This window comes from Zingiber officinale, chromosome 7B, assembly GCF_018446385.1.
Source record: "Zingiber officinale cultivar Zhangliang chromosome 7B, Zo_v1.1, whole genome shotgun sequence".
NCBI classification, from domain to species: domain Eukaryota; kingdom Viridiplantae; phylum Streptophyta; class Magnoliopsida; order Zingiberales; family Zingiberaceae; genus Zingiber; species Zingiber officinale.
In genome coordinates, this window is record NC_055999.1 from 97820308 (window position 1) to 97840529 (window position 20222).

At 37.6% G+C, this 20222-nt stretch overlaps 1 protein-coding gene and 1 pseudogene across 1 annotated transcript; one reads left to right on the plus strand and one right to left on the minus strand.

Annotated features, from left to right (window-relative positions):
* The first annotated feature begins 2471 nt into the window (after window positions 1-2471).
* Window positions 2472-6211, plus strand: LOC122006437 (receptor-like protein EIX1). Its single transcript, XM_042561940.1, has one exon. It carries the CDS (start codon window positions 2527-2529, stop codon window positions 5995-5997), a length of 3471 nt encoding a protein of 1156 aa, XP_042417874.1. The 5' UTR covers window positions 2472-2526; the 3' UTR covers window positions 5998-6211.
* A 4118-nt stretch (window positions 6212-10329) lies between these two features.
* On the minus strand, window positions 10330-17425 carry LOC122004598 (annotated as a pseudogene).
* Window positions 17426-20222: the final 2797 nt, after the last annotated feature.

Sequence of the window (20222 nt, forward strand, 5' to 3'; positions counted from 1 at the left end):
CAACCTTTGGGTTATAGTATCAAAGCTATTTAGGGTTCAGGTTTTGGGTTATAGTATCAAAGCTATTTTTTTTTTTTAGATTTTACCTCTAAGGTTCAGGCTTTGGGTTATAGTATCAAATCTATTTTTTTTTTTTAGATTTTACCTCTAAGGTTCAGGCTTTGGGTTATATTATCAAAGTTATTTTTTTTTTAGATTTTACCTCTGGGGTTCAGACTTCCCAATTAGGTTATAGTGTTTGGTTTAAAAAAAAATAAAATAAAATTAATTTAAGTATTTATTGAGTATTGTAATATGTTGAGGGGATATATTAATGTATTAGAAATTTATATAAAGAAATATTAATTTTTTTTATTTAAAATATTAAAAAAATCAAAAAATGAAAAAAAAAAAAAAAAACTGTTGATATCCTGCACGACATGCACAGTGCAAGATATCACTGTTCTATATATATATATATATATAGTAGGTCATTAATTGGTAATCAAAATGACAATATTTTCTCAACTTAACTTGGACTATCATAAGCAAAAGTCATCCAAGTTTCCAAGCAAAATCAAGCATTTTGATGAACTTTCACATGGAGAAGACAACCTATCACTAGAGATTGTCTTACCTCCAACCCATAACTTCTCTACTCTTCGACTCCCTCTTTCTTAGAGAGAGGATTAATTGATGAATGGCTCCTAAGTGTGAATTCAAGGTGGTTTTTAGTTCCTCGAAGCATGTTACAGTTATCTTCATTGCCTAAATATTGTTGAGCACTAAGCAATATTCAGTGATTTTTTAAATGCCACAGGAGGGAACAATTGCTTAGATTGAAAGAAGAGCTTTGTTGACCATCAAGACTTACATGTATGATCCCTAGGATTGAATCGATTTGCTTTCTGATGTGGTTTAAATTGAATATCTATTTTTCTAATTTGTGTTTAAAAAAGGTCAATCTAATCTAAAAAAGTTAATGAAGATTTTCCAATTTGAATTTTATCTTGAGTGATTCAATGTGAAAGCCAAGGTTTTGACCCTTTAAATTATCAATTTAAATTATCAATTGCAATTCTCTATTTCTCTTAACCTGTTCCAAGAAAGAGATGAAGAAATTGACACCTTTAAACAATTGAAGGTGACTCCATTAATGGTGAGGCCTTTAAGTATGCATGAGCAATATTCAAGTTTGCTTGACATTGACTCAGATAAATGTGAGAGGACCTTGTCTCGTATCACATACGTATACATAAAAATCTTAAGAATTGGCATCTATCTAATTCAATCATCTTTTTTTTGTTAAGATATTAAAAGAAATCATTAAAAGGGTATTCTTTTATGATTTTTTTTTTTATCGAAATAGCATTTGTTTTCCCTAAATTGCCACTTGACCCATTAAATTATCAATAGCAATTCTTCTAACTTGTTCCAACAAAGAGATAAGGAAATGGACACCTTTGAACAATGGAAGGTGACTCTATTAAATATGCAAGAGCAATATACAAGTTTGCTTGACTTTGACGCAGATAAAGGTGAAAGTGACCTTGTCTCGTATCATATAAGCATATATAAAAATCTTAAGAATTTGCATCTATTTGATTCAATCTTCTTTTTTTTTTTTTGTTAAGATATTAAGAGAAAACACAAAAAGAGTATTCTTTAAAAAAAAAAAAAAATCTGTCTTTTTGTTATCAAAATAGCATTTGTTTTCCCTAAATTATCTTCATGTCATTGTCCACATATTGTCCTCCTTAGCTGTGACCCTTGTCTCCACTTGCTTGACCTCACAGCCATCACCTGCCTAATCCTCTCATGCATCTTCCATCTGTCTATTTATATTTACATTTCTTTATATCATGGGACCGATTTTAAAACTGTTGATGTGATGTTTTCATTTTTTTTTTAATTGTTCTCTCCTTGTCTTAGGGTATAGCCAATCCAATAACCATTTGACAAATTTATAACATTGAGCAAGGGTCTCGATGAAACCGGTGAAAAATATCCTCCTACATGGGAGTCTGTATCTCATTTACTCCCTTTTAATGGCATGGAGCAATCATGGGAGCCACCGGGATGATACATTTAACCTTTTGCAAGATTGTGATCATCCCCTCCCTCCCTCCTTTATGAATTTTAGGTCAAGCAAGAAGAAATAAGAATAAATTGTGAAGAAGTTTTACTTGCGTTCGAGGAAGTCAGGCAAATCGAAATGATAACAAGAGTAATTTGGGACTTCTCATAATGTTTAAAAATTGAATGTCCATTTTCCTATTTAAAAGAAAAGTTGTTATTAATAAAATAAATTGACTTGTTGATCGATCAGTCGTCGCAGTAGGCGACCATTGACTATGAAAATGACAACATTTTCTAACTTGACTTGGACTATGACGGACAAAAGTCATCTAATTTTCCAATCGAGACCAAGCATATTGATAAACTTTCACACGGTTAAGACAACTTATATATATGAGAACTAAGGATTGCATTCCCTCCGACTCACATCTTCTTCCCCTCTTTCCTAGAGAGAGAATCAACTTACGAATGACTCTCAATTGGGATTTCATGGTGATTTCTAGTTCCTCAAAGCATGCTATAGTTATCTTCGTCGCTTTAGTACTGTTGAGCAATAGAGCAAACTGTGATGATTCTCTACATGCCAACAAGGGGAACAACTGCCTAGAGAGTGAAAGGAGAGCTTTGATTGCCATCAAGAGCGATATGTATGATCCTGGCGAGCGGTTATCTTCATGGACCGGCTATGATTGCTGCAAGTGGAGAGGAGTTGCTTGCGACAATCTTACTGGTTATGTCACTAGGCTTGACCTTCACTATCCCGATGAATATAATCCATGGGTGGAGAGTATTGGTGCGAGCAAGGTAAATCCTTCTCTGTTTGAACTGAAGCATTTGAGATACTTGGATTTGAGCTTTAATAACTTCTCATATGCGCATGTGCCCCACATGATTGCCTCACTTGTGCACTTGGAATACCTTAACCTCTCCAATGCTTGTTTTGATGGATTAATTCCTCCCGTGTTAGGGAATCTTTCCCACATACAACACCTTGACCTTCGAAATTATTGTACATATCCAATTACTCTATTCTCAAACAACTTGAGTTGGCTCTCCAACTTAAATTCTCTACAATATCTCGACATGAGTTGTGTAAACCTCTCTAAAGCAACCAATTGGCTCCACCAAATTAATTTGATTCCTACTCTACAAGTGTTGCTTTTGGGGGGTGCAAGTCTCCCACGTGTCCCACCTTCTTTACCCACATTTAACCTCACTTCCCTCACCATGCTCGATCTCAGTCAGTATGAATGGAACATCAGCGCTTCCATGTTGAGGTGGTTGTCTAATGCCAGTAATCTTGAACACCTCGATCTATCTAAATGTATGAGGGTGTTTGATGCTGAGGCGCTTTCAGTTGCTTTGGGAGCTCTGCATAATTTGAGGAAGCTAGTTTTGGTCGAAACTCAAATAGCAGGACAAGTTTCTACAATTCTGAAGAATGTTAGCAGAATGTTGCAACATTTAGATTTGCAATGGAATTTCTTCTTACCTGGAGAAATTTCAACAATTTTGTCGATCCTTCCGCACCAATTGGAGTTCTTAGCATTAGATATGAATGACATCTATGGGAGAATCCCAGAGATGTTAGGGAATTACACAAGCTTGAGACACTTGAGTATGTCCTACACTCGAATAACTGGAGAAATTCCAAGAACAATAGGGAAACTTATCCATTTGGAGCTTCTTGATTTGTCTATAAATGATATAACAGGAGAGATGCCATTGAACGTAGGAAACCTTACAAACTTGGAAGAGCTATATTTGAGCGAAACCAACATCACAGGATCGATACCAGAGAGTCTTGGTAATGTTATTTCCTTGAAGTATTTGAATTTGTTTGGAAATAAGATTACTGGAGAAATACCAAAAACTTTGGGGAGTCTTCAAAATATGCTACAATTAGATTTACACGGCAACTTTCTCACTGGACAAATACCAACAACGATTGCCAGAATTTCCAACCTGTGTTATTTGGATGTATCAGAGAACCGCTTAACTGGAGAAATACCAATAACGATTGACAGAATTTCTAACCTGAGTTATTTGGATGTATCAAATAACTACTTAACTGGAGAAATACCAACAACTATTGGTAGAATTTTCAACTTGTGGTATTTGGATGTATCAGAGAACAACTTAATTGGAGAAATACCAAAGACTTTTGGCCGCCTATGCAACCTATGGATGCTAGATCTGTCATTAAACAATATCATCGGAGAGTTAGCAAATCTACTTGATGACTTATCTAATTGTCCACAAGGAGCAGCGTTATCATCCTTAAGCATTGCCGACAATAATATGAGTGGAAGTATTCCATCCAACCTTGGACTGTTAGCTCACTTACAGGAACTGGACCTCTCCTCAAATTCTCTACAAGGTAACATGACTGAAGCTCACTTTTCTCAACTTACAAGCTTGTCGTCTTTGAATATATCTTTTAACTCCTTGAATGTGATTCTACCAAATGATTGGCGTCCCCCTTTTCATGCCTATAAAATTGATATGAGTTCCTGTCATTTGGGAGGTACATTTCCTTCATGGATTCAATCCCAAAGGTATTTGCATTCACTGTACCTTTCTGGAGTAGGACTCTTAGGAACAATTCCACTCTGGTTCTCAAACTTCATTTCAAACACTAGGCTTCAATGTCTTGACCTAAGTTCAAATAATTTGAGTGGTCTAATACCTTCTACTCTTTCTCCATTTACTGATCTTTCAAACAACTCATTTGAAGGGCCAATTCCAACGAACATAATGATTACAGACTCCACTCAAATTTTAGTGTTGTCTAATAACCATATAAATGGTAGTTTTCCACCCTTCTTGTGTAATTTAACTTCCATATTTTTCATTGATTTGTCTAACAATCACTTATCTGGTACATTCCCACATTGTCAAAACTCATTTCCTCATGCATTACAGTATCTACATTTGAACAATAATAGTATCTCTGGACAATTTCCTTTTTTCCTAAAAAAATGTAAATTGTTAATCACTCTTGATCTCGGTGAAAATAAATTGTCGGGCAAAATACCAACATGGGTTGGATATCTCACTTCTCTACAAATTTTACGTTTGAGTTCAAACTCTTTCACCGGTGTCATCCCAATAAATATAGGATACCTCGCTTCTCTTAAAGTCTTGGATCTTTCTTTCAATAAATTATTTGGTAAAATACCTTCATCTGTAGGACATTTCAGGGCTATGTTTCAAGATTATACCAATTCTAAACCATGCCATGATAATAATCTTCAATGTGCAAGGGGACCTATGGGCTCTTATAGACCAAAGGATAAGATCCTAATAACTGCCAAAGGATCAACCTATGAATACATTATAATTCTCTCCCTCGTGACCAGCATAGACCTATCGCATAATAATCTTTCTGGTGAAATCCCAAACGAGCTAATGATGCTTCGTGATTTGCACTTCCTGAGCTTGTCCAACAATCACTTGACTGGTACAATTCCTGAAAACATTGCCGATTTGACAGAGTTATTTTCTCTTGACTTGTCAATGAACAATCTCACTGGCACAATTCCCTCCAACTTGTCTGCTCTAAACTTTCTCAGTCACTTGAATCTCTCTTTCAATAACTTGTCCGGAAGAATTCCAACCGGGAATCAATTTTTAACCTTCGATGACCCTGCGATATACGCTGGCAACAAGGACCTTTGTGGTTGGCCACTACCCGAGTGTCCTAGTGATGAAGCCCAGCGAGGTCCACTTCATGCAAGAGATGATGATGATGGTAATGGCAGCAAGCTTGAAAAAGTTCTGGATTATGCCTTCATTGCTATGGGATTTATAGTCGGATTTTGGACATATTGGGGCGTAATGATCATGAAAAAGTCCATCAGAATTGCTCTCTTCCAGATGGTGGACAGGATTTATGACTGGATCTATGTGCAACTCGCAGTGAAGTTTGGAAGGTGAAGACAAAGTGGCAAAGATGAACTTGAAAGCCTTATAATTTGCTGATTGTACTTCCCTATCAAAGAACACTCCAGCTTGTATGCTGCTCTACTAGCTAGAATATGAATAATGGTGCTGTGTGAAATAGGAAGTATTTGCAAACTTTTGTTATGTATTTGTAGAACCATTTGGGATATTGTTCCACTTTTCAGTTTACCTGATGATATTTGCATTATATCGATGATCCGTCATAGATGCAATCAGGTTTATGAAAAATTGTTACATGACAGAAGATGAAGAAAAACAACTGCATGCAAGAAATAAATTAATGCTAAACCGTGGATTAATTTTTTTTTTGTCTGGATCCTAGCAATAAATACTGATATGGGTAATCAGAAGCTAAACGAGCTGTAAATTTCATGTGATTTTATCACCTCCATCGTAAGTCATGACTTTGAAAAGGCTATGAATTCACTCCGGATCTATTGTGCAACTATAAGATCCTTCAAATAATTAACTAAGCATCTAAAATTCAAATCTTAACTGCTGTGCCTGGTAAAGATTTTACTCTAATGGAATGACAAACTAGCTAAGATACTTATTGTTTGGATGGGCATTCGCAAGTGCTTCCCGATTTATCTGATGGCTAATTGGAAATTTCAAAATTAAATATTGAATTATAAAAGACAGTGCACGAAGTTTCCGTCATACGGAGTCCCGGAAAAGAATCCATTGTACACAATTTTATCCTACTTTTTACCAGAGATTATTTTAAGGATTCGAATATGTGACTTTGACCTAATAATTTTACCATGCTCAATGGAAAATTTCTGGATTAATACCTGAATTATAAAAAAAAACTATTAATTCTGTTAATTAAAATTATTTTTGACTAAAATTATTTCTGTGACTAGGCAACACACTAGTATTGGTCAAGCAAAAGTTGTTCACCTGTGTGATTTCAAAAATAAAATAGAATGCAAATTTTATATACTAGCCTTCGTGAATTCATCAAATAGGTTTGAACTAAATTTAGCCCTTAGATGATAATGAAACTAATAATCTTAAATAATTTAGATTTGATTTCGTGAAATCTCTAGATAATGTTTGTATAATATATCTCAAGTAGATTTATTAACGTTATTGATAGATAAAATAAAATGTCACATGGAGATTTTTAATAATTCATCCACAAACCCGATAGAATAAAATCCATAACTAATTAATTTGTAATTACCTATTAATTTTCGTGTAAAGCGCGTTTATTCTTTATCCAAAAGTATTAAAAATCACCTCATAAATATATATTAAATAAATCTTATATTATCAAAAATTTTATTATTTTAGAATTTAAGAATGAAAACAAAGAATCTTCCTCCAATGAAAAAGTCTTATTCTTACCTTGTTTGAAAAGAATTCCTAGGAAAAAAATATCTTTCAGCAAACTCCTAACCTTCGTTAAGTTTGGAAAATGCAGCAGTGATTTTAAGTCCTAAGAACGAGATATCCACACGTATATTTTTTCAATTGATAATTATTTATTTTTATTTAATTAATTTTTCAAAAAACAGTATTCCAAGAATACGACCCAGAATCATTCAATCTGATTGAAATATTTCAATTATAATATTAGATGGCCCTAGGAGTGAGCAATCACTTATAATGGAATGATTTTAATCGAAATTTAATAAATTAATTATTTTTTACTGAACCAAAATCGACCGAACTTTCCTAATAAAACCAAACAAATAAAATCGATAAAATATCAGTTAAATCGGTCTAAAACCAAGATAACAAATTTTTTTTTGTTAAATCGGGATTTGGGAGAGAGAGGAATCATAAATTAAGGAATAAGAGATTTTAAATTTTCCATTGTCACTCGGACAGAGCAAAATTCAGTTTAACTAAACTCATATTTTTAAAATTCAGATCGAATCTATTTGACAAAAATAATCAATATTTTAAGATAAATAAATAAATTTCTAAATTAATTGAGTTCAGTCGATTAATTCTCTTTTTACTCACCCCTATACACCCTCTGAAATAGTTATGAATTTTTTTATTTAAGTCATGCATTAAGTAGATGTTAAATAGTTGATAGTATTAAATTACCTATTTTACCTGTTAAGTTTATGTACCACATATAAAAATTATTAGATTAGTATCGTTGCTTAATTAGTGGTGATTCCGTCCGGAAGCGATGAGGATGGACCGTCGGTGATATGACACATAGATTGACTGGTTCCGAGAACCCTTCAGAAAATAGGGAAACTATCAGTAAGCAAACCAGGGGTCCCTAGCACAGTTATTCCGATAGGCAAGCTAAAAACATGTAGTGGTGCAAAGTAAACAATAGGTAGAAGAAGAAGAAGAAAAAGAAGAAGGTGTGTCAATATGCATGTGCATGAATGGAAAAGAACCCTTTTTATAATATCTCTCATAATTTCCATATTGATGAAGTATTATCCTACAATAAGTCATTTTGTTGCATCACAGCGACATGTAGGTGGTGTAAATATTCATACATATATATGATCCTCTAATAAGCTCATGCCTTGTAGTAATGGTTATAACTGGGCTTTTGGGTTGCGAGACTTCTTGGGCTGCTAGCTTTGTAGGCTTTTCACATAGCCCAGTTATCTATATAGCATAACTCAGGCATAACAATATCAAAGAAAATAGGGTTATAGCGACCCATCAAGCCCTCATTGATTCTTCTAGGACTCCTCTGCGCCCCCAGGGCGTAGCGCAGACGGTGGGCGCATGGTATCTCTGGCGTAATGGCCAAGGGTCGATTCTCAGGAACTGACGACCTGAGATTTATCCCGCTATGCGCTTATGGCCTGTGTACCTGCATGAACCTCCCTCCGTATCCGTGGGGCCGGTACTAGGAGGGCCGCTAAGGTAGCGGATCTACCTTTTTTTTCTAGGACTCCTCTGCTCGGCCAGATCGACCAAAAGAGTGGAAATAGAGAAGCCAGGGGCGTAGCTATGATCTAAATTTACCTGGGGCTAACCATCAAAGTTATGCTCTTTTATTCTTCTTAGAATCAAATTTATTAATTATTATAACATTATTAATTTTTTCAATCAACTCCCATTCAATATATATGACTATAGAATCTGCTAAAAACTCTTCTTCTATCTTATTATGAAGAGTTGTTTCAACAAGTTTCATAACTGAAAATGCTCATTTCGTTGTTGTTGTAGAAATGGAAAGAGTTAAAACTAGACGAATTAACCTGCCAATTAAATAAATATATTAAATTTAATATATAAGTAAATGTATAATTATAATATATAAACTATAACAAATGAGAAAAATAATAGTTGACTCTTAGAGATAATACCAAGCAAAAATATTAATAATAGTTGACTTGTAGAGATGATATCAAAATAAAATAAGCCTACGACGATGGTCGCATAGATATCATGTGTTATTTGATAGAAGGGATGTCGCGGTTGTACTCATCGAGTCACTGCTTGGCGCTTGTACCAAACATGAATATGAAATATCATGTGAAAGATAATGTAAAAATCTTTAAGAAATATAGAGATTACACCGTTGAGAAAGGAGGTCGAAGAAAATTCATTTCAAAGATAAATAGATCTATTTGAACCCAATGAAAGAAAAAGATAAAGAGGATCAAAATTAGAATTTTTCACACCTATGGCTCTACGACTATGAGGAGTAGCAAGCAATGCGGTAGTGTTGGTTGCTCTGTGGCGTGCGACAAAAACGTCATGCAGGTGGCACTGATAAAATGATGAAATTTGTTTGATTTAATTAAAGTTCAAGCAACATAAGTGCTCTGGCTTTAAATAAGGAAAAAAGTTATTAAAACTTTAATAGGGAAAAAATAAAAGGAAATTAATGATGATGGGGCTATAAAAAAATTTTAGTTTTATTTTTTTTTTAAATTGGTGGGGCTAGAGCCCACCCTAGCCCAAGGATGGCTCCGCCCCTAAGAGAAGCGAGAAAATCAGGTCAATATTAGGAATGGGGCCCATGATAAATTTGTTCGATTGGCAAGGCTGATTGGGAGTGATGGGTCCATAGTGAATCTTGTTTGTATCATCAAGTCCTTAAAAAATCTATCTAGTCGATTCTGAGCGATGGGGCCCATGTATTAGGAATGGGGCCCATAATAAAATATGGTGGCTGAATGAGAAACAAAATGATATTTAGACATGCAAATGGACTTACACTGGCTTGATACCTACTTCTAATAATCTGTTAGTTCGATTGAACATCCCTTCATGCCTTTTAAAAAAAACTTGGATCTCAACTAAAACCTAACATCCCTATGTTAACAAAAAATTGTCAACGAATAATGCACATTTAAATATTTTTTAATTAATCAAAGCATTCTGGTAATCCTTGAGCAGCAAATCAATCCACTTCCCCATCGATCCAATCAGGATGACTGCAGATGCGGCCACAGCTTTAGCAATGGCGGGGCAGCTATGGCAGCGACAATTATCGAGCAGATCAAGAAGGTGGTCAATGTGGCCGTGAAGATGATGCTCAAGACTTTCCTCCAGGCCCTGATGGATTTAAGCTTCTTGTCAAGCTTGTTCTTTCTCATCGGCATTTTGTCGAGCATCTAGAGCTGCTGGTGGTGGATGGACCGGAAAGCCTTGAAGAACTCTTCCGTGAAGGGATTACCGGCCGCCTTCAAGCGCCTCAGCTCCATCAGAGTACGAGAGTTCCTCGCATTGTCGCCTTTGTAGTCCTCCTCCTCCTTGGCGAAGCACTACAGCGCGACTTGGAGGATGAGCTGGTTGTCGTGAGCTTTAGTGAGGTGCTTTTCGAGGGTAGTGCAGAAGTCGAGAGTTTGGAGGATGTTTTGGAAGTAATCCTCGACGAGGTCGAAGAGCTCGGTGTTCTTCCACACATCGCGCTTGCAGTCGAGGATGACCTTGACCACCTCCTGGTTCATCTCAAGGAGGCAGCCGGTGATCTCCTTGAGGGAATTGAGGGAGAGGGAACGGACTTGGACGCCGTCGGTGAGGGTGGAGATGGCGCGACTGGTGCGCTGCTAGAGCGTGGTGTCGAAGTCTCGAGCTTTGGATCGAGGAGATAGACCTCCTTGTAAGACATCAGCTCCGCCAGACACGGGAGGTGTGTGTGGCCATCTCCTTCGCCGGTGCCGACATCTGCAACAGCTAGGTTGTGCGGCCTCATGCTGTGTTAAGCTCTCATCTAAGGATCTAGGAAAAAAGATGTAAACAAGTTGAGATTTTTACCGCTGAAAATGATGGAAAATCCAAAGTCTAAAGGGGAAAAGCGAATGGATCGAAGAAATGAACAAGAACTAGATTAGCAACTTGACGAGAGGAGAGCACACCGTCGTGGAGAAAGATCCAGCGGAGGTGGCACCCCTTACTATCGTGCGGTCGACAGGATAGTGTGAAGAGATTGTATGAGGAGAGGGAAAGAAAAATGGCTAGGGTTCGGGAATGCGAAGGGGAAAACACGGCGTCAAAAAGATATTCGGAGAGAGGGAAAGCAAAATCGCGAGGGAAGAATGACCAAAGTCAAATACAACGGTTTTATCAAAACTGTTGTCGTAGCCCCTAAAAACATGCTTAAAGACAATGGTTTTAGAAACCGTTGTAAAAAGTGTTGTTGATTTAAAAAGAAGTCGTTCAATGACAACAATTTTCACAAAACCGTTGTCTTTTATATTCAATGGAGAGTTCAAAGACAACGGTTTTGTCAAAAACCGTTGTCTTTGAGTAAATTTACAACGATTTTGTCAAAAACCGTTGTCTTTGAGCAAATTTACAATGGTTTCTCTTAAAGCCGTTGTCTTTTAACATTTTTGTTGTAGTAAATCTTTCATATCAAACTCACAGGTCAAATGCAATTTCAACTCTTCTATTCCACTTAAATTATCTCCTATAATAATCATGTCATCAACATAAAGACAGAGTAATGTGTGACATGACGAATTACAACAAAAAAAAGAGCATAGTCATGCTGGCTAAGAAGAAAGCCAAGAAAAACACAAAGAGTGGATCGAGAACTAAGCTTACTACATTCAATATGAGGACGAAGTGTTGTTTCCCGTGGGTGTTTTGATGTGATCAACCAAGTTTGTTAGGTCCTGCTTTGTTTGATCCCCGTGTCTGAGTGTGCAGGAGCTTAGGAGCACAGGAAGTCGAGCGGAAGACGCAGCTAGCGAGAAGGGCGGTACGGGAATGGAGCCGACGGGCTCGGTGCGTCCGAAGGACGAGAGAGCTGCAGAAGAGTACATCGGTGGGCGAGAAGAACGTGCGCGACGTTCGAGGGACATTAAGCCGGGGAGGAAGCTTGCTCGAGGAGAAGGCCGGGAATTGGGTTCGGATGAGCCCTATTCCGGTTGGCCGCAATCACCCAAAAGATTGAAGCGTCGGAAGTCAAAGTGAAGCAAAGAAGCAAGCTGGAATTCAAGCTGCCAGCTTGGAGGCGCCTCCATCAAGCTTGGAGGCGCCTCCAGCTTGAAGGCGCCTTCAGCCTTGTTGAAGGCGCCTTCAACAGGTCAAAACTGACCGTTTGCGCTGCGGATAAAGTTTTATTCGCTCATCTATTGGAGGCGCCTTGGACCTCTATTGGAGGCACCTTGGACCCTCGAGATTAGATTTCCAGAGGCTATTTAAAGGCCCCTGGAGCTAGGAATTCAAAACAATTCAAGAAATCAATTGTGTAGTCATTCCTAGCAATAGTTGTAAGCTTCCAAAGTGTAAAAGGCTTCTCCGCCTTCAGTAAAGGAGATTCTTTTTAGTGCGCTTCTCATTGCCCTGGATTAACAACCTCCTTTGTTGTAACCAGGTTAAATTCCTGTTTCTTTTCTGTTTACTGCTTTATTACTTTACCGCTTTATTTGCTATTGCACTAATTGAGTTGAAAGCACGAGGAGGGTATAGTTTATTTTTATTTTCAACAATTCACCCCCTCTTGTCAGCCTCCGCTGCACCTACAATTGGTATCAGGGCCTGATCGCCTCAGAAGGACTAACCGCCAGCTGAAGCACTACGATCAAGACGATGGCCGGAGCAAACATCCATCCCCCAAAGTTCGACGGAGATTTCGCCACATGGAAACGAAAAATGGAGGTATTTTTTAAAACGGATTTTGATATTCTTATTACAATGAAATATGGTTTTGCAACGCCGAAAGATAAAGAAGAAAACACATGGAGCAAGAAGGAGCAAGCCGATTTCGTCGCCAACGGAAAGGCTGAGTTCCACCTGCTCAGCGTTCTACCACCTCAGGAGGTAAATCGGATCGGAAGCTACGACTCTGCGAAAGATCTCTGGGAAAAATTTCTGGAGCTCCACAAAGGTACCTCTGAAGCGAAGCTAGCGAGGCGCGACATCCTCCGGAACCAGTTGACGAACCTCTGGATGAACCAAGGCGAAAAGGTAGCACAGCTCCAAGTAAAGATCAAAGAGCTGATCACGCAATTAACCAATCTTGGAGAAGAGGTAACGAACCGGGACTCTATCCGGTACACGCTCAACGCCATCCCCAGAACTCCAGAGTGGGCGTCTTTAGTGGATGCGTACTACATCTCTAAGGACCTCGAGGTAAGTACCTTAGAACAATTGTTTTCGACTTTTGAACTTCACGAATCTCGAGTTTCAGAGGCCAATGGAGTAGAGAAGACTAGTCAGAACATTGCCTTAAAGGCAAAAATGAACAGTTCTGACTCCAAAGCCTCGGTCGACGAATCAGAAGCGACACTACTGGTAAGACGCTTCAATAAATTTTTTAAATCTAACAAATTTAGATCGCAGAGGCATGAGAGAAAAAGAAGAACGACTCGTTGTTACAACTTCAATGAAGAAGGGCACATTAAGGATGACTGCCTGAAATTGAAGACCAAGCAAAAGGAGAAGGCAAAGACCAAGTACAAGAAACCAGAATCCTCCAAACACAAGAACCTGAAGTCCACTTGGTCAGAATCATCCTTCGAATCAGACGTCGAAGAATTCTCGGGGATAGCTCTAATAGCTAACCATCAGCTGGAAGAAGAGTCAAGCTCAGAGATGAGTATCAATGAAGGGGAGGAACATCAGAAGAGGAAAGCTGCAGTGAAGGGGGAGCCTCACCGAGTCAGGTAAGTCAGGTACGCAATCTAACCCCGACTCAGTCTTTTCATTTTATTAAATCTCTTTCTAAAGACTTATTCGAATTAGAAAAAGAAAATAAAGAATTGAAAATGAAATTAGCAAAAGCATGCCCACTTGAGATGTACAATAGTATAAAATCAGAAAATGATAAATTAAAATTAGAAATTGAAAAATTAAAATCTGATGCATGTTTAAATACAAATAAATTTACAAACTCAAAATTAAAAATTTATGGAAAATTGAATTGGTACACTAGAAACCATCAGGGTCAACTTAAAAGAGTACCCAAAAACTATGTACCCCCTAAGTTTTTGACCAACCCTGTAGGAAGGAACCTTTATTGGGTTCCAAAATCTTTGCTAGTTTAAATTTCTCTTTTAGTTAAAAGCTTACAGTGAGAAAATTAAATATTAAAATTCTTTATGGAAGCTTTGTCTAAGGAAGTGGTTGTTGCTCCAATAACCAAGAAGGTCTAGTGGCTCGCCACGACCTGGAAGCTAAAATATTGAATGAAAATGTTTAATTAACTTTCTGATAAAAGCATTAAAATTGGAATTAAATAATGCTTTGAAAAGTTTTTTTTAAACATTTCTTTATAAATTTATTTTTTTTAGAAAAATATCTCTTGAAAGCTTTGCTTAGAATTTCTTTTCTAAAAATCAATTTTTTACGTAGAAATTATTTTTGAAAAATCCAAACAAATGGGGAGAGAAATATCTTTCCACTTAGAAATTTTACTTAGCAATTTTACTTAGAATTATTTTTCTAAAAAACTTCATTTTACTTAGAAATATCTTTGAAATTTCTATTTTTTTTTTAAATTTCAACTTAAAATTTGAAATATCTTAGAATTTTTCTATGCTAAAAATTTTGTTTACCCCGTTTTTGCTGTGATCAAAGGGGGAGAGAAAGGTACAAGCTTAGAAAAGTACATATTTAGGGGGAGAATTTTTTTTTTTACAAATTAAAAATACTCTTTTTGTAGTTACAATTTTATTTATTGCAAACTAAGGCTTAATATGTGAGTTTAGTAATTTTTAAAATTTACTTTTCTGTCTATTTTTTACCCTAACTTGAGCTTGGGTTGATGCACATCAAAAAGGGAGAGATTGTTGGTCCCCGTGGGTGTTTTGATGTGATCAACCAAGTTTGTTAGGTCCTGCTTTGTTTGATCCCTGTGTTTGAGTGTGCAGGAGCTTAGGAGCACAGGAAGTCGAGCGGAAGACGCAGCTAGCAAGAAGGACGGCATGGGAAGGGAGCCGACGGGCTTGGTGCGTCCGAAGGACGAGAGAGCTACAGAAGAGTACACCGGTGGGCGAGAAAAACATGCGCGACGTTCGAGGGACATTAAGCCGGGGAGAAAGCCTGCTCGAGGAGAAGGCCGGGAATTCAGTTCGGGTGAGCCCTATTCCGATTGGCCGCAATTACCCAAAAGATCGAAGGTTCAGAAGTCAAAGCGAAGCAAAGAAGCAAGCTGGAATTCAAGCTGCCAGCTTGGAGGCGCCTCCAGCTTGAAGTCTCTTTCAGCCTTGTTGAAGGTGCCTTCAACAGGTCAAAACTGACCGTTTGCGCTGCGGATAAAGTTTTATCCGCTCACCCATTGGAGGCGCCTTGGACCTCTATTGGAGGCACCTTGGACCCTCGAGATCAGATTTCCAGAGGCTATTTAAAGGCTCCTAGAGCTAGGAATTCAAAACAACTCAAGCAATCAATTGTGTAGCCATTCCTAGCAATAGTTCTAAGCTTCCAAAGTGTAAACGCTTCTCCGCCTTCAGTAAAGAAGATTCTTTTTAGTGCGCTTCTCATTGCCCTGGATTAACAACCTCCTTGGTTGTAACCAGGTTAAATTCCTGTTTCTTTTCTGTTTACTGCTTTATTTGCTATTGCACTAATTGAGTTGAAAGTACGAGGAGGGTATAATTTATTTTTGTTTTCAGCAATTCACCCCCCTCTCGCCGGCCTCCGCTGCACCTACACGAAGGATAAAACATGCGGATCAAAAAACTCTTAAGACAGAATAATCAAGAACATAACCATATAGTTTTTCAAAAGGAGACAAACCGGATGTTATAGAAGATGAAATTCTATTGATAAAATAGACTGCAGTAATAATAGCTTCGCCCTAGAACTCACTAGGAACATATGCAGATAATGGGAGAGAACGTACAGTTTCAACAATATGTCTATGTTTTTTTTTTCATCAACACCGTTTTGTTCAGGAGTGTTAATGACGAAGTGTACCATCTGAGGCAAGTAGTTCAAAAAAAAAAAAGATTGGATGTATATTCACCGCCAACATCACATTAAAAGCATTTAATAAGAGCATTATGTTGAGTTTTTACCTTGGAAGAAAACATTTGATAGATACCAAGGAAATTAGAATGATGTTTCATAAGATAAACTCAAGTGTAACGAGTATAATCATCAATAAAGGAAACGTAGTAACGGAATCCACTAGGTGTACGAATAGGAAATGGACCCTACACATCAAAATGAACTAACTCAAATGCTGCAAGAGAAACAAAGATACTTCTATAGAAAGGTAAAGCAGAGAATTTTGCCAATTTACAGTCACAACAATCTGATATATCATGAGTTTGCAATTTTCCTAAAATCCTTTAGAAGCTAAGTATTTCAAACGAGAAGAAGAAATATGTCCAGGACGAGAATGCCATAAATAATAATCAAAAGAAGTAGAGCTTAACTGAAAGGATGACAAATCAACACTAGAAACTGTAATATCTAGAACTTTCAACTCTTCTAATACATATAGCCCCCCTGCCTACGACCTATCCCAATCAACTTTTGGGATCGCGGATCCTGTACATAACAAGAAGATGAAGTAAAAGAAACTGAAAAATCAGAGTCACATAATTGATCAACCGAGACAAGGTTTTAAGATTAGGAATATGATATACATTAGATAGAGATAAATTAGATATACAAATAGAGCCAACACTAGCTAATGACATAGGAGAACCATCAGCGGTCATTACGAACACAGAAGGTGATGAATTTATAGATATAAAAGAATTGATATTAGATGACATATGATGTGAAGCTCTAGAATCAAGGATCCAGATAGGAGAATGTATACCTAAGGTACCACTAGAGAGCAAACCTATATGAAAAGAGATAGACATGGCATGTGGTTGAGATGCAAGGAACTTTTGAAACTGTTCGATAAGATTAGCACCACCATAACCACCATAGCTACCTCTAGAAGCACCACCCCCGCCACCATAACCACCACCACTACCATGAAAGCCACCCGTTCAATCAGTAGCATAATTAACTCTAACCATCCGGCCATGAACATCCTTTCCATCCATGCGTCGAGGATTCGTAGAGGTCAACAGCTCCGCGCAGCCAAAACTTAATAGTAATATTTTTTGGCTGTCAGGTGGACATAAAGAACTCAAAATCCGATCTCCACCATTCAAAATGTAGTCTTGGATGTGAGAAACATTCTCTCAGAGTTTCAAGGTGATCCAATGGTTGAAACTTAAGAAAAATATAATTCTTCTACAGCCACCGCAAATAATTCCAAAAATAAAACTATTCCATGATTCACTAGGAGAGGAGATGAGAAGATGGATTGGCTCTGATACCATGTGAACAAAGTAAAAGATGCAAATAGAATGTAAAAGATAACAAAGCAAAGGAGAGAAAGAGGTGGCCGAAAAAGAAGGCTAGCAAATTGTATTGCAAAACTTAGGTTTACAAAGGGAAAGGAAATATAAATAGATAATAAAAAACTAATATACCCTTATATAATAATAATTTATCATATAATAACACTCTCTTGGTTCCCTTCGTAATTATAGTAAAATCGTGATTGAAATCCAGCCGCAATTAACTGTGATCTCTCCCTGGGTTTACATTCCTATCCAGGTTCTAGTTTGGATCGGGGCAAATAGCCATAGGCCACTTGGAGGCCATTGCCGATGGGCGTGCGGTCGGGCTATCGGGTGCCAAGCTAAGGGGGGCTCTAAGTGGTCTCCGACCATCTGTCCCGATTCAAACTATAACCTAGGTGGGAATATAAACATAGAGAGAAATCATAATCAATTACGACCGAATTTTAGCCGCTATCCAAGCACAATTACAAAGGAGATCAAAAGGAAATCATGGAAAAACAGACTAAAGGATCCGCCCTCAAATAAACCTTTAGCCAACAATCCTCGATTTTGGTGAAGCAAAAGTTGCCTCTCTTCTCTCTCAAATTCTGTCTAAAAAGATGCACAATATTCCAATATGGATAATGATGCCCAAAGGTTAGAAGCTATAACTATGCAAGTCTTGGTGTCGGGCTCCTCCCTTCTATTGTTTTTCCATGTTCTTGCTTCTTCTCCCGGCTCCTCCCCTTCTATTGTTTTTCCATGTTCTTGCTTCTTCTCCCGGCTCCTCCCCTTCTATTGTTTTTCCATGTTCTTACTTCTTCTCCCCGTTCTTGCTTCTTCCCCCGGCTCCTCCCTTAAAGAAAATTGACATATAATGAGCATTATTCCTACTGTAATTTTCATGCATTATGCTGGATCGAATGTCGGTTGGGTTGTCATTCTTGATTTAACTTTTAACATTAGCCTTTTGAATCTTCTTACTGGTGCTCAAATCCATTTCCCTTCTTTGCTCCACCTTTTCCCTTTGAACGGTTGAACATCTACCTATTTGTGATGGTTGCCTATTCCATAACGAGAAAGATGGAAATTACTTTCATGAATTCGAAATTTTGTGGCGGTCGTATATAGAAGTCATCTTCTCCATGAATTCAACCTTCAATAATTACATGACTATGTTTATTTGTAATGGATATGTTAGATTATATATTTATTTATTAATAGTTTTTAGGATAATTTGGTTTTTTTCCCTTTTTTTATAGAGTTTATGTTTTCTTAACTTAACTATATTAGACCTTATACTCTGTATTTCTAAGTATCAATTTTAGATTCAATAATATGGTTAGTTTTTTCCTGTTCTTAATTTCTACATGGTATCAAAGCGGTTCTCCTTCTCTAACCTAAGTTTTCTACCGTCCCTTGTTATTGCTTCCTGTTGTCGTTGTCGTCTCCTTCTGCTGCTATTGATTTTGGCGCCAACATCTATTTTTTGTCCTGTTGCTGTTGATTTTTGGCGTTGACATCTATTTTCTGTCAATTTCGGTGCTGACGTTCTGCCCTATCGATTTTGGCGCTGACGTTATTTTTTACTGATTTTGACGTCGACACTATGTTCTTCCAATTTTAGTGTTGACATCCTGTGCTGCCAATTTCAGCGCCAACGCTCTTTTCTGTAAATTTCGATGCTAAACCTCTATGTTGTCGATTTCGGCACTGACATCCTTTTCTACTGATTTTGATACCAGCGCCCTGTGCTACTAATTTCTACATTTGACATCATTTTCTGTCTCAAATTTTTTGTGTGACCACGGGTCGTCCTGACATCAGTTTTTGCGGATCATACAAATGTGCATCCTTACAGTTTGGTTATTCTGAGAATTATTCATGTTATCATTATGCCTGGTCGTGTAGATGCTTCATGGAAATCTAATTCATATATGTTTGATTAGTTTCAACAGTTCCTTGCTTCACAGCCCTCTGTCATGTCAGCTTCCTCTCATATAGGTTTGTCATCATATGATATTTTAGGTATATCTTCATTCTTTTGGATTTTGGACTCTGGTGCCTCCCATCAGATGTTATCAAATTTGTCATTAATGCGGTAATAAAAAGGAGCCTACCTGGCATGAGTCAATTGCCATGGTGAAGGTCAAAGTCAGGGTGATCAATGCTTAAGGGTAAGCAGGGCACAACCGGTGTGGGTGCATCGGTCAATCGGAGGGATCACTGTCCGATCGACCAGACGATTGGCCAACTGAGGCTCTAATTATTTGACCCACCAAATGGGCCAGGAGCTCATGCCAAACAAGCTGGTAAGGCTCTAATTATTTGACCCGCCTAATGGGTCAAGAGCCCGTGCCAAATAGGCTAGTAATACGGGTCAATCGGGTCATCCGACCGGCTCTGGGTGCGGCGTTGGCATTATACTCATAACGAACCACCCATTCGATGTAAAAAATAACACTTCATAGGAGGAGGGAAAGACAGTTAATAAGAGGAAGAGAA